Below are 13,361 nucleotides of genomic sequence, written 5' to 3'. Positions count from 1 at the left end.
ACTTGGACGCTGCTTTGTAATGCCCAGAATTCATTGAATTCCTGTAAAACAGCCAAATGATCATTGATGTCAAATTCTTTTTCATCTGCCACTGTGCTGCCACAGCTGAGGTCTGGTACCCACATTCTTATCCCAAACAGGACTTTATATGGAGTACAGCCCCCCAGAGATTTTCTTGGCATGTTAAGTGCCCTCTGGACCCCATATAGGTGATTGACCCAACTTCCACCCGAGCCTAATACATTAGCTGTTGAGGATTGCTTTAAGTCCCGGTTTTTCTTCTCCATGATCGAATTTCCCTCAGGATGATATGGAGAGGAGTACCGCAATGCTACACTCAAACTTCCCATGGCTTCTTTGTAAGCAGGAGTCCATGCGGCCTACTGTTTAGTATCGGCACCATAATGTGGTTTGATCAGATCAATTAAGACAAATCTCTTGTCTTTGCAGCTGGCAAGAGGCGGAAGAAGTACTGTTCTTGTTCCTTCGACAGCCAGGACAGGTACAGGTGCTCTCTAAGATGGCCCAAATTCTATTTTATCCACTATCTTTTCCCTGACCAGGTCCAAATCTTCGGGACCCAGGCAGGACTTCCCGGAACAGCTTTCACTTCTCCAGTGGCGGTGCGTTTTACTTGGACGCTGCTTTGTAATGCCCAGAATTTCTTGAATTCCTGTAAAACAGCCAAATGATTATTAATGTCAAATTGTTTTTCATCTGCCACTGTGCTTCCACAGCTGAGGTCTGGTACCCACATTGTTATCCTGAACAGGACTTTATATGGAGTACAGCCCCCAGGAATTTTCTTGGCATGTTAGGTGCCCTCTGGAACCCATATAGTTGATTGACCCAACTGCCACCCGAGCCTAATACCTTAGCAGTTTAGGATTGCTTTAAGTCTTGTTTTTTCTTCTCCATGATCGAATTTCCCTCAGGATGATATGGAGAGGAGTACCGCAATGCTACACTCAAACTTCCCATGGCTTCTTTGTAAGGACGTGAGCTAAAGGCAGCGCCACAGTCGGAATGTAATGTGCCAATTGTATATGTCTCTATGAAGACTCGCAAATCTTTTATAACAGTTCGGGCGTCAGCCGAGCGCTGAGGCCAAACCCACAGGAATCTAGAGCATGAATCCACTGCCACCAAGAAGTAATTGTAAGCCCCGTCAAATTGTAAGGGGCCGCAGTGGTCCAAATAGACACATACATGCGAGGGGTCTGTCTGATATCAGTAGCTGTGTTAGAGGTGGGCGTTTTACGTTAGAACTTTCATCTGCTGACAGATGTCTGTTTAGCAAGACCTGGCCACCAATAAAGCTGATTTAGTAGGGAAACACTAGCAGTGATACCTGTGTGTGCTGAACCCAGACCCTCGTGTGCAGTTAGAATGAATCCTAATCTGTGACCCATGTTTAGTATTACTCTATCCCCCACTCTTGGAATTTGAGCATACATAATGTTTTGCGCATCTAACTTGTAGAAGTTCTTGAGTGGAAAACCTTTTGGCAAGCTGAGTTGTCATGCTAGTGTTTACAGCTATTATTGGTCCATCTATCCTCGTGCTGGAACGAGTGATTACAGCAATGGCAGCAGTTCGCACCGTAGCCTTGGCGGCTTCATCAGCCAATGAATCCCCTTCAATGTGCACAGCACTCTGATGACTCAATATGTGAGTTACCTGAGCCTGTGGCAAGCATTCTTTCAACTTTGCCACCTGTTCCCAAAGCAGCTTTATTGCGCAACCTTTAGAATCTCTAAACCCATTCTGGCCCCAATAGTGAAGATATTCATTGTATGACTAGACATGATAAAATGAATTGCACACAAATTCCTGATCCGTATTTCTTAGTGCCAGTATCAGGGCTTTCAGTTCTGCCAGCTGTGCAGTGCAATCTCCTAGAGACTGTGTCTGTGTATTGGCAGGACGGAACTAGTCTTCCTGCATATGTCCCGTCATAATTGCACATGCTGCGCTGTATTGCTGTTTGCTTCCTATAGCAGGCTGGACAGATCTCCCAGTATAAATTATGTTTTCATACTGATTGAGAGACAGGATGTCATTCAGGAGAGGATATTCTTGTTCATACTGCAGAAATGCTTGTGTTTTCAATGTAGGATCATTTCTGCAATCAACATCTGTTGCAGTGAGAGAATTAGCCGCATTTGTGGATTTAGTGCTTTTGAGTTTGGAATGCTTGCTTTTGTAACAGCCTCTAAGGTTGGTACTGGAGTCACGACAATTATCCGTTTCCCCTGTGCTAGTTCTCTTTCTCTCACTCAGCAGTTTGTACTGCTGTCAGTATCCTTTCTGTGGATGCAAATGCATTTCAGTGTTCATGTACAAATGTGATTAGTATGCTTTTGGTACCGTTTCGCCTTCATTGACGGTGAGGGAAGTGTACCCTGACTGACTGGCGACAACATGGATCATCAAATTAGTGGTATTTACACATGTGTGTAAGTGTTTGGAAGCTATCATGCCAGCTTGTATGGAACAGAGAATTTCTGTGTGTTCCTATGCCCAATGTTGAACCGAAAAATCAAGTCTGACTAGGTCGTAGAAAGGTTTAACCCTTTCAGCATAATCCAAATTGTATGTTCTGCCAAAATTTAGTAATCCTAAAATGGATTGTTAACTTTTTCAGAGTCTTTGGAGGTTGGAGCAGTGCACATTGGTTTGAAAAAATAGCTGTTAGGCTTTTCCTGTCACTCAATAGCTCATATCCCAGAAATAGGACATTGAGGTGGGAAATCTTTATTTTTTAAAGTTAAAACTTAAATTAGTAGCCCAAATTGGCAAACCCGAGAATTATGTGGTTCCCTCGGTTCAAGTGTTCCAATAATTCATAGTCCGTCAGATAAATGTCATCTACGTAGGACAATGCCTCCTCATCTCAATTTTGAAGTAACTCTGTTACTCTTGCTAAGAACAACCAGAGGCTATTCTTATATCCTTGGGGCAGTCTACAGAATTGCCGTTAGGAGCAGAAGGATGAGAATGCTGTCAAATATTTGCTTCCAGGCGTTATATTTTAGAAGAAGAAACCATTCGAGATATCTAGCGTTGTTTTGTATTTTTACTACACAATGTTATTCATTAATATGCCACTGTGTGTATTTTGTACTTCAAAAGCGTGTGTGCATGTGTTCAAATGCCTGTAGTCTAAAACTAGATGGTATGAAGTGTCGGGTATCATTACGGGAAACAAATGATTATTCATGGAAGAGGTGCAGTTTTCAATCACACCTTGGGACTCAAGTTGATCTAAGATCTCCCTGAGTTGTTTCTTTGTGCCATGTTGTTTTGAGTACTGCCTCTGGGGAGTAGTAGATTTTAATATGATTTCATAGTGGGGTGACTCAGCATCCCACCCTAAATGACTGCGGTAAAGTTTGAGCGCTAACGCCCACTCCTGCGCAAATGAATTTTTAAGTGACTCTGGAACGAGGTCGGAGAAAGCTGGTAAAATTACATCTTCCCCCTTAGGGCACTCCATAATGAACTCAGGTGGCCAATCTCTTTCAGCCAAAAGGAAGTCGTATCCATGTCAGGTTCTCCCAAACAAGACCTTCAACTTTCCTGGGTATGTCCCCATCGATTTGGAGCGTCATTTTGTATAAACAATGTGGGACACTTACTCGTGTATCCGGTGTCTTTACCGTGATATGTTCATTCAATGCTGCTGTCACCAGAAATTCCATCAGGTTCTAGTGAGCTATTGTTACTACTGCTGTGCTGTCTAGCATCGAGCCCGTTCCCCGGTCAGAAGCAGAGTCCTCAGTAGCTTGGGCATTTCTTACCTTAAGGCCAGCTACCTTCTTGTTTTTAAATTGAGGTTTAGTTTTGAGTTTATCTTCTGTTTGATAATGTAGTCTGAAGTGCGATGTGTCTCTTTTTTGAGCTTGACTCGCTCTTCTGATCTGTGTTCTGACCGTCCTTACCTCTCCCAGTGTTTTGATGAACTCTGAAAGGAACGAGAGGAATGTGTATCAATATTCTGATACCTGTCAGGTTTCTTAATATTATCACGGTTTCTAAGATTATATCTTTTTTCAGAGGGCTCCTGTTGCGGAGACCCACCTCGTGATCATGATGTATTCTGCTTACCATTTTTTGTTTGTTTGATTATCCCATTTCTTTTTAGAAGAATCGGTTGCATGATTCGAGCTATCCTTTTCAGAATTACTCGCCACTTTTGGTTTTCCAGGTCTGGCTCCTAAGTTATCCCTACCCAGCGAAGCATAGGTTTCTTCGATAATTTTAGGTAGTTCTCGTTCCTGTTGTTTAACAATGACTTCCCTCAGGCGTTGGCATATAGCCACCGCTCCTGCCTCCCCTTTTATGTTACCTTACATAATTGCTGATACCTGGGCAACATTGCCCATCAGTTTCATATCCAAGTCCAGGGCAGGTTCTGTCCCATACTTATTCTGTACTTGTTTCAATACATCTGGTAAAACTGCTATTAAGGGGTACTATGAGTTCTGGTACAAACAGCAGCGAAAACTGTACCCCAAGTGGTACAATCCTCTATCGTGGAGGTATCGCCATTGACAAGCAAATTGTTAGCATTCTGTGTTTTTCCTGCGGGCCCGGATGGGGAAGTACTGCTTCAAGCTGTGCTATTTTCTGTGGTATCCAGGATAGCATTTGCTCACGTTTGGTGGGAATGCTTCTCATGATCTTGTTCAGCGCTTGTAGGCTGATATTTGTCGTAGTCATTTGAGGTTGACCAGCTTGAAAAATCCGGACAGGTTGAATTATAAGTGCTCGCATTAAGAACTGTGTAAGGTTTCTGTATAGTTTTACCACATCGCTGTAAAGTGTACGTAATTTTGCTACTGGCAATGTATCAATCTCTGGATGTGGTGTGTAAGCAACCAGTCCTGGCCAGGTCACTCATTCTCTGCTGAGCGGATCGAGTCTCACATTTGTTGTGGTGTGCGGGAGGGCACATTTAAACCAATTAATATGCTCTTGATATGTTAACGGGACTTTTACGTTCACGTATGGAAAATATTCTTCAGGTGTGTCATCATCAATGTAAGTATGAAACAGCTGTGTGCGTGCATCAGCAGGTGGAAATTTGACCCAAGAATAGAATACCTCTGTCCTGAATGTTTTGTGTGCCTCTATCACGAAGGTAACACCACCACCTATTGCCAGGAGACCGTATTGCAATAATTTCATAGTAACTGCAAGTCTGCAATTTTCTGTAATGTTACAAGAAACTTTCTGCTCTTCTTCCCCTATACCTGCAGCGCCTTCTCCACTGACAGACATTGTGGTAGGAAATAGTAAGGAAAAAGAGATAAGGTTTTGCAGTGTGGCAACTATAATCCTTCAAGCTTGAAAAGCCTACAGCCAATACATAGGATATACCTATTCAGCTGCTGCAGCTTTTCCTTCCCACTCCAAACATCTCTGGTTAAAAGTGAGCAGGGGTCTCTGAGAAAGCAAAACTGAACTACTCAGATTTGACGTTTAAATAAGAACTAAACCAACGTTGGCGCCACCATGTCGTGTAGTTCCAAAAAATACATAAGATCTGCACATTTGTTGGACAACATAGACTGAGGGATTGGTGTCTAGACTGATTCTGAACACCCCCACAGGATATGTCTGCCTATAGAGCAGCTAGCTCACAGTGCCACTATAAGTCCCCGAACCTTAGCAAGGAGTGAATAGTTTCTGGCAACCATTGAACATGACAACTCTTGACCCTTAGGGATTGTGGAAACAGTACCGTACTTTTCGCTTAGTCAATCGTACTCACTTAATCTCAGAGAGATACACAGAATAAACGTTGGGGACGTTTTCAATAAGCCTTTCTTGAACCAGCGTCATCCTCGTATCAAACATGTTTGCTGCTACAATCAATAGGCAGAAGCTAATGTAAGAGATTACAAGCACCAACAGAGTAAATAAAAGGTAGAATTCTACCATGGTGCTAAAACAGTAAATATATTCATGCATATAAACATGACAGTAATCAAGCGTACTCCTATGATGCAGACCCTACCTAGCTGTACCTAGCATGCAGGTGTGTATAAAGCCAAGAATCCCTTAGGAAAGAGCCAACCCAATTACCTGATGGGAGAGAATGAAGGACCTTGTCTTGGTCACGAGTTGGACACCATGTAAAGGATGTCAGACTTGAAGTGTTGAAGTTTCAGTGTGCAGGTACCTTCGTGTCTTGTGTCAGCTTAGAAGCACCTCCTCTAGTTACCTAGGGAAGGTGCGGTTCTTTTATACTAAATAGGTAGCCTTGGGGTTCTACCACAATCAATATGTTGTTAGTACAATTATGTAGATGAGCCTAAATCAATATTTGTAACTATGCAACGCCCTAGGATCAAGATAGCAATGACTTTTGTACAGAGTATGTTAATCCTGATATGCACGTCATGTACAGGGGATTTTACTAAGAATCCTCATGCATAATAAATTAGGCTAATTTCAAGGAAACCAATTGACATTTATTCAGCACATAACTGGGTAAACGGTCAGTGCTAGAACGGTTATGCAGAGCAAGGCAGGACAAATGTAGATAAAAAGTCACTTTGCTACTTATACCTAGGTTAGGAAACATAACACACTCAGTAAGGACAGCGCATATCAGCACCATGCGGATATTTGTGCAGCAACTGTTATTACATTTACTGTATCCTGTTGTGTACTTAGTATTTATTTCTGACTGGTTTCGACTAAATGCTAGTATTGCCTTCAACACGTTGCCCTATGTGAATGGCTTATAAATTGCCTCTACCCAACATTGCTGACTCGAAGGAGTCCGTAGAATGTTCTTTAACCGCATGCGTGCGGGCGGAATTCCGCCCGTACGCTGGGTTTTTAAAAATCGCATGTTACGTGACGAGCTGGGCTCGTCATGAGCGTGCGAGGAGGCTACGCCATGAGGAGCCCAGCTCGTCATGAGCGTCGAAGAGGTTAAGACTTTTGAAAGGCGGTTGCCATCTTCAAGTGACTAATTTGTCTCCTCTCATCAGAGTCAAAGCTAGCTCTGTCTGTCACTGCAAAGGACTGATAGCTCATAGTCACACCCACAGATACCTGAGCTGCAAGTTCAGGTGGTCTTTACTTCAGCCTTTCCCGACAAGTTTAATAACATATTTCTTAGCCCCCCCCCCGAAGTCCTCACCCTTTCATGTGCACAAAACAGCGCCCGTCTGCTCTCTTGTGCCATTCGTTATTTTCATAATACGGTTGACCAAATGCTCTTTCTTTCTCTCGCTATATCATGGGTGTGTGGAGGTTTCCATTAATTTGGGCAAGGATACGGATACAGTATAGACAACGGGAAATTTGAGTTTTTATATTTTTAAACCAAAGCTCTCTCTCTATGTGCCTTGAATTTGTGTGGTTGAGACTCGCTATAGTACATTTCAGAACGGAAGCATTTTCAATATTCTATATAACAAAGCCAGTTATTACTTATTTATCACAACCATCGACAAACCTAATAATCCTGGCTTGTTGTAGGTATAATGTTACTTGTATCATATATCTGGATGCAGTGACAGAAATCGCAAAATACCAGTCTGGTGGCACACTATGCTAACAACAGATTGTTAGCGTATGTGTTTTTAAGCCACACTCTTAATTACACCGGCCACGCCCCTTTGAGACCCTCTAGTTTTTTCATCCCCCTTAAAGCCCTGCAGTGCTCCCACTCAAGTACTCACTACAGCCCTCCAAGTTCTACGCTCACTAAAGCCCTCACTGAAACACACTCCCACTGCAGAGCTCACCGCAACACTTGCCCACCAGCACTCACTAAAACCCTCACTACAATACCCGCACTCACTAAAACTCACTTAAACACACTCCTCCTGCACTCACCAAACAACTCACTACAACACACTCTCACTCCGGCACCCACAACCCTCACTACAAAGGTAAAACACATGATCATTTTTTACGATAATAGCGCTAACTCTCATACATTGGAGACTTCAGCCTGTGCCGGCCGGCAAAGCCCCTTGCTCTACTCGCGCATAACGAGAGACTCTTTGCCATCTATACCCTAGACAGCTGAATCCCTAATCACGGATAATCAATGTTCGATAACAACACCATTCAGTACTTCGTTAAGTAGCTTTGACAATAGAGTTCATTCCCCGCTTAACTCCTAATTGTTTGTACTGTTGACGGCGGACGTAGCCACACGCACGACGTGCATAGGACGGACGTGACGTGCTGGTCACATGAGTTACATCGTTGCTAAGAGTCTTTTCTCTAATTGGAACATGTCACTTTCGTGCCTCTAATGGAAAAGAGTGGCCACTTCACCACAATACTATCAATCCCTGCAGTGGCTGCTGTCGAGCCAGTGGATCACTGCTCCCTGCCCAAACAGAGCCCTCAGAAGTAGCAGACATGGGCACCGTTCATGCACGGGTAAGTGGGCGCTGCCTTCTGGTGCTACACGCTGTCAGTCTCGCGTGACCTTCCGGGGTTACCAGGTCGCAGCTCTAGAATATGGGTACAAATTATTGATTGAATCTTATAACGGTAAAGGGGTAGCATCGTCAAGCAGGGCATTGTGCTTAAAGCTATTTCTTGTGAACACTAATGCCCTTCTTAGTGAATAAAGTGCACTGCCAAGCTTTTCTTTCTATTCAAACATTTGCAAACAATGATGAGACCTTGGGTCTTGGGGACGACATTGTAAATTACTTTTAGCGATTTTCCATATCGAGGCTTCCTTGTTCCAGCTGTGGTTGAACACTTCCCAGAGTATTTCTGACCACACTGATGATAATCACTCAATTTTAACAGCGTATTTGTAAAAAAAAAAAAGAAAATAAACTGTTGACACAACATGCTTGACTTGGATATTTCACACGTGTCTGGCCTTAATCTTCTACGCACCCTTGAGCAGTAAAGCAAATATAACAGCAATTTCTATAAGAACTTGTATTGACATGAAACATCCTTATTCCAAATTAGTAGAATACTGTCACAGTGTCGTCACTAGTATAGCTTCAGCGGGGATGTTTAGGACATGACAAACCCCCAAATAAACATTTTTGGCTTGGCAGTCGGGTCTGGGGTACCTGAATCGTATCAGCTAGGTCTGTGTTGGTTTTTATAATCATTTCCGATTTCATTGAGAGCTTTAACTTGTTAATTTTTAGGTCGAGAATCAGGGCGCATGCAATGTCTGCAAGACCTTTTGTCATCAATATCTCTGCGTTTTCCCCGCCTCCTACTTCCCATTGGCTCACTCAGATGTCGCTTTTCTTTGATGCCTCCTCACTCGTTCACTTTGGCCATACATCTAGGGTGACCAGAATTGTAAAGCCAACAACCGGGACATTTCAAGGAAATAGAACAAGGACTACAATTTTACTTCACTCGAGCGGACAGAATGACAGTGCTCCTCAGCAGATAATTACAGAACAGGCAGTTTCGAACATACATACCACATCCATACACTCCATAACACATAAGAGACATTGCCAGTTACAATGCCAATAGCTGTAACTGAAACAAATGCATTTATAATGCATTTGTTTAATGACAAATCAGTGACAAATACATAATATGAACAGTTTACTATAAAAGCTGTAAATCTGCACTTAAAGAATTACTTATTGAGTGGATGCAAACATACTGCTTTCTAGAATTCAGAAAACATGGTAGCTGCTCCAGTCTCCTGTTTCCAAGCATACTATTAGCAATCAATCACCCAAAAGGTTACGGGATAATGCTTGTAATTCAATTCAATTCAAAGGAAACTTTATTCGGTGTATTTCAACCATAAAAGTGCATTACAACATACAGTACATTCTACAAATATCTGTGTATAGTATAACATTACAGATGATAAGAAAGCTGAAAACATTACATCCATTAATTCATTCATTGGTCCAAACATAATCGCAGTTTAAGAGCCAGTTTAAAAAATTCAAGGACTTGAAGGACACTATTACTGTGTAGCATTTGTAAATATAAAAAGGCTGGTCGTCTCTGGTTAAAATTCATTTTTTTTAAAAGAGCAATTAAAAAGCGTTTACGAGGGAATTCATAAAATCTGCATAAAATCATATCCTGTGGAGACTTTCCGTCGCAGCCACAGGGTGATACAGTTTTACAGAAGCTCTCTTTTTTTGGTCTAATAAGCAGATGTTGAAACAGGTTAAATCTAAATCTTGTTAGCATAAATTTATCATGGGTACTGAAAGTGCTGAGTAGATAAGGCTCTGTTGTCAAACATGTTTTGACCATGATAAATTTCCTTACGCTAACTTTTTGTAACTCAGCGGCTGTTGAAAAAGGGTTCAGGCAGATCAGGTCGTTTTACCCCTTTTCTAGGTTTGCCCGGCGTTAGCCGCTTCTCACCCAACTCACGATTACCAAATAAAGAGGCAGGCGCTGGAGCCTGGAAGGCAGAAAACAGGAGTTTATTTCCGACGGAACAGAACACGTCAAATCAGACAACAGGGTATCTTCTCGAGGTGCTCTCCCCACATCTCTGAGGCCTGGCCTCTTATACACTGGTTTATCACTTTATTACATGCAACACATTCTTGGTAATGCTTTGAAGTATGGAAAAAGGCGTCTTTGGAATCCCCGGTTCAGGCCCGTTCCCACACATATGATGGCTATCGCGCAGCAGGATTTTCCGCTGGGAACAGGAATGCGGGCGATCGATCGGATCTAGGGGTGTGAGGGCATCGATTAATCCCCGCTCCTTTGATGTGAGGCGAGGTCCTACAGTAGGGACAATAAACCGCATCTGTTGGGCTAAGTGATGGCCTGGGGTCGGGCCGGACAATCGGGCAAGGAGGAAGAGGTTATCAAAGGACCCGTTTTATGGATGAGATGAAAGAGTGTGGGGGTTTCGGCACGGGATGTGGCTCGGAGGCAGGGTCGCGCTGGAGGTGCGTTATGGCCCAGGCAGGAGAGATCGGGGGCTGTCCGAGCGCGGGGGATGTTTAAGAGGCGAGAGGGGGGGGGCTGGCTATCGACCGTGGGCAGGGAGATCATGGCGTTCAAAATGGCTGCTGCTTACGCGCACGCATGGATCTGAAAAGAGACAAGATGGCGCCGATAATGTTTACGCCACGATCTAGATTTTAACAGTCCTCCCTTTTCAACATATCTAGCCAGCTTGTTAATTTACGTCAATCCCCATTATATTTCTTATTTCGAGGTCATATAATGCTTACATGTGTTCAGTTTTGAAGTCCGAAGTCTTAGGGCACATGCAGTTAACAATGAGCGAACACAGAGGTGGCAAACATTGAATACCTAGGCAACACCCACACAGTATCACGACCGGTATCAATATAAATGTGAATAACCTCCATCCCCAGTCCTTCAAAGTGCCCCAAAACCAGCTTCCAAGCGACCATCCTTCCTGTTCCTGGTGAACTTCTGAGGAAAGTCTGTGGAGGTGTTCGATTGCTTTGTAGACTGAGGGCGAGTTATCTGGCACGTAGGTGCAACAGCTGGATCCAATGATGCGGCATGCTCCTCCTCGGTCAGCTAGAACTACATCTAGAACAAGGCGGTTCTGAAGAGCCACCAGGCGGACTGCCTGAAGCTCGGCCGTATTGTTAGTGAGGATGCCAGCAGTGATGTTCATGGTCGTTTCTACTGCCTGGGTCAGGTGGCGGATGGCGTGGCTGTTTGCCATTGGGCCCCACAGAAGAACAAGTCCCTTCACTGCATCCAGGAACTGTGCTCCAGTGGAGTCGGCTTGTTCAATGTCTCTTGCGTGCTTCTGCCGGTGATGGTTTGCTGGGGCCACGTACGTTGGAGGGAGAACAAAGGCGATGTAGCAGGTACCCCCCCAACTTTTTGGAAGCCAAGTGTAAGCTTTGGTGCCACAAACAAAGCACATATTCGGAGAAGCAACAAAGGAGGGGGGATCGGTGGAGTCCAATGTTCTGGTGATGTGGCAGGAACTGTGACCCACCAGCTGTGTACCCAAGCCTTCGAGGCACACGAGGCCCGTGACATTGATAACAGACAGAGCCACCGTCAGAGTGGCAGCAGTTCGTTTCCGTAGGTAGGAGAAGGTGGGTCTGGCAGGATTAAGGAACACCTGCATTTCGACTCGTTCCTTGGCAGGGATGTCCATCTGGAAGGAGGAGCCAGAGGTCAAAGGACAAAAGGGGGCAGAAGTCCTTCCGGTTTTGTTCAGCCAGAACCCGTGGTAGAAGTGTGACACTGTTTGACCAGAAGTGGCGTTGTCCTTGTAGCTCTCTTGCAAGAGGATCAACCAGGCAAGGCAAGAACCGTGAACTGAGAAAGGGGAAGGGATGAAAGGGATGGAGTGTCCGGTGGCATGCGGGAGCAACCCGCAGATCCAGCAGTTTGTGGCGTTGGCGGCAAGGTTGTGTTGGTGCAACAGTTGTACGAAGGAATTGTTCCAGAACTCCTTACGCCTTTCTCGGAGCTGAGGCGAAAGGGAGATCAGGTGATGTTCATTCATAGTGGTTGGCTGTGCAGTGGTCAGCAATATCTGATGAGCGGGTGCGCTCTCTTCCATGATCCAGAAGGAAGTCATGAGGAGGAGGCAAAAGAGGAGGACAATGAAAAGAGCAATTGTTTTCGATTTGTGTATACTGTCAGTCTTTGGGTTTCGATAACGGGTATTTCCTGTTGTTTCCGTCGTCTTCTTATCTGGCGCTTCCATCATCTTCTTATCTGGCGCTTCCATCATCTTCTAGGTGCTCGGTAGTGGGCAGAACCGCTGACTTCGTTTAGCCTCTCTTCGGGTAACCCTTGGTTGTGTTTAGGCTACCGTTCTGAGATTCAACTTAGTCTGTGGTCTACTTAGCCGAAGCTCCCTCCTTTCGACGCAGGAAATACCCTTCCCTGGATGGCACAGTGGGATCAGAGAATTTTGCAAGTTCGAGTGCCTCGGTATCAGGATAACAGTTCAATGATGGCCGGTCTTTGTTCAGCAGTTCTTCTTGGGTGCTGACGTTTTCTGTCGTGGTCAGGGTCGAGGAGACCTTCTTACAGTGGTGTGCGTGCAGCCAGTGTCGCTTCCCCTCCACTCGAAGAGCCGTTCGGGTGGTAATCAGTACTTGCCAGGGGCCCGTCCACCGGGGTTCCAGACTCTTTGTCCGTTGGAAATTCCGGATCAGCACATAATCTCCTGGTTGGATATCGTGACCCGGACCCCTGGAAGCATCGGGGATGGCCTGCTGCACCTGCTGATGAATGACAGACAATGTTTTAGTCAATTTGCACAAGTAATCAGACAGTAGGACGTCTGGGACGTCGTGAACGGAGGTCGGTTTAGGGGCAGTCCAGAGATTCATTGGTCGCCCAAATACAACCTCGTAGGGGGTCAAATGGTGCTTAGTGGGAGTGGA

General features: G+C 44.6%; 1 protein-coding gene across 1 annotated transcript in view; it reads left to right on the top strand.

Moving 5' to 3' along the window:
- The first annotated feature begins 8,208 nt into the window (after positions 1-8,208).
- Positions 8,209-13,361, top strand: part of SAMM50 (SAMM50 sorting and assembly machinery component) — a 209,943-nt gene continuing 204,790 nt past the window's right edge. The window contains exon 1 of the mRNA XM_078673862.1: positions 8,209-8,421. Coding sequence (XP_078529988.1) covers positions 8,401-8,421 — 21 coding nt within the window. The 5' untranslated portion in view covers positions 8,209-8,400. The remainder of the gene's footprint in view (positions 8,422-13,361) is intronic.

This window comes from Lissotriton helveticus, chromosome 1_1 (genome assembly GCF_964261635.1).
Source record: "Lissotriton helveticus chromosome 1_1, aLisHel1.1, whole genome shotgun sequence".
Lineage (NCBI taxonomy): Eukaryota > Metazoa > Chordata > Amphibia > Caudata > Salamandridae > Lissotriton > Lissotriton helveticus.
The sequence above is the reverse complement of the archived record's forward strand: the minus strand, read 5'-3'. Positions and strand labels throughout refer to the sequence as shown.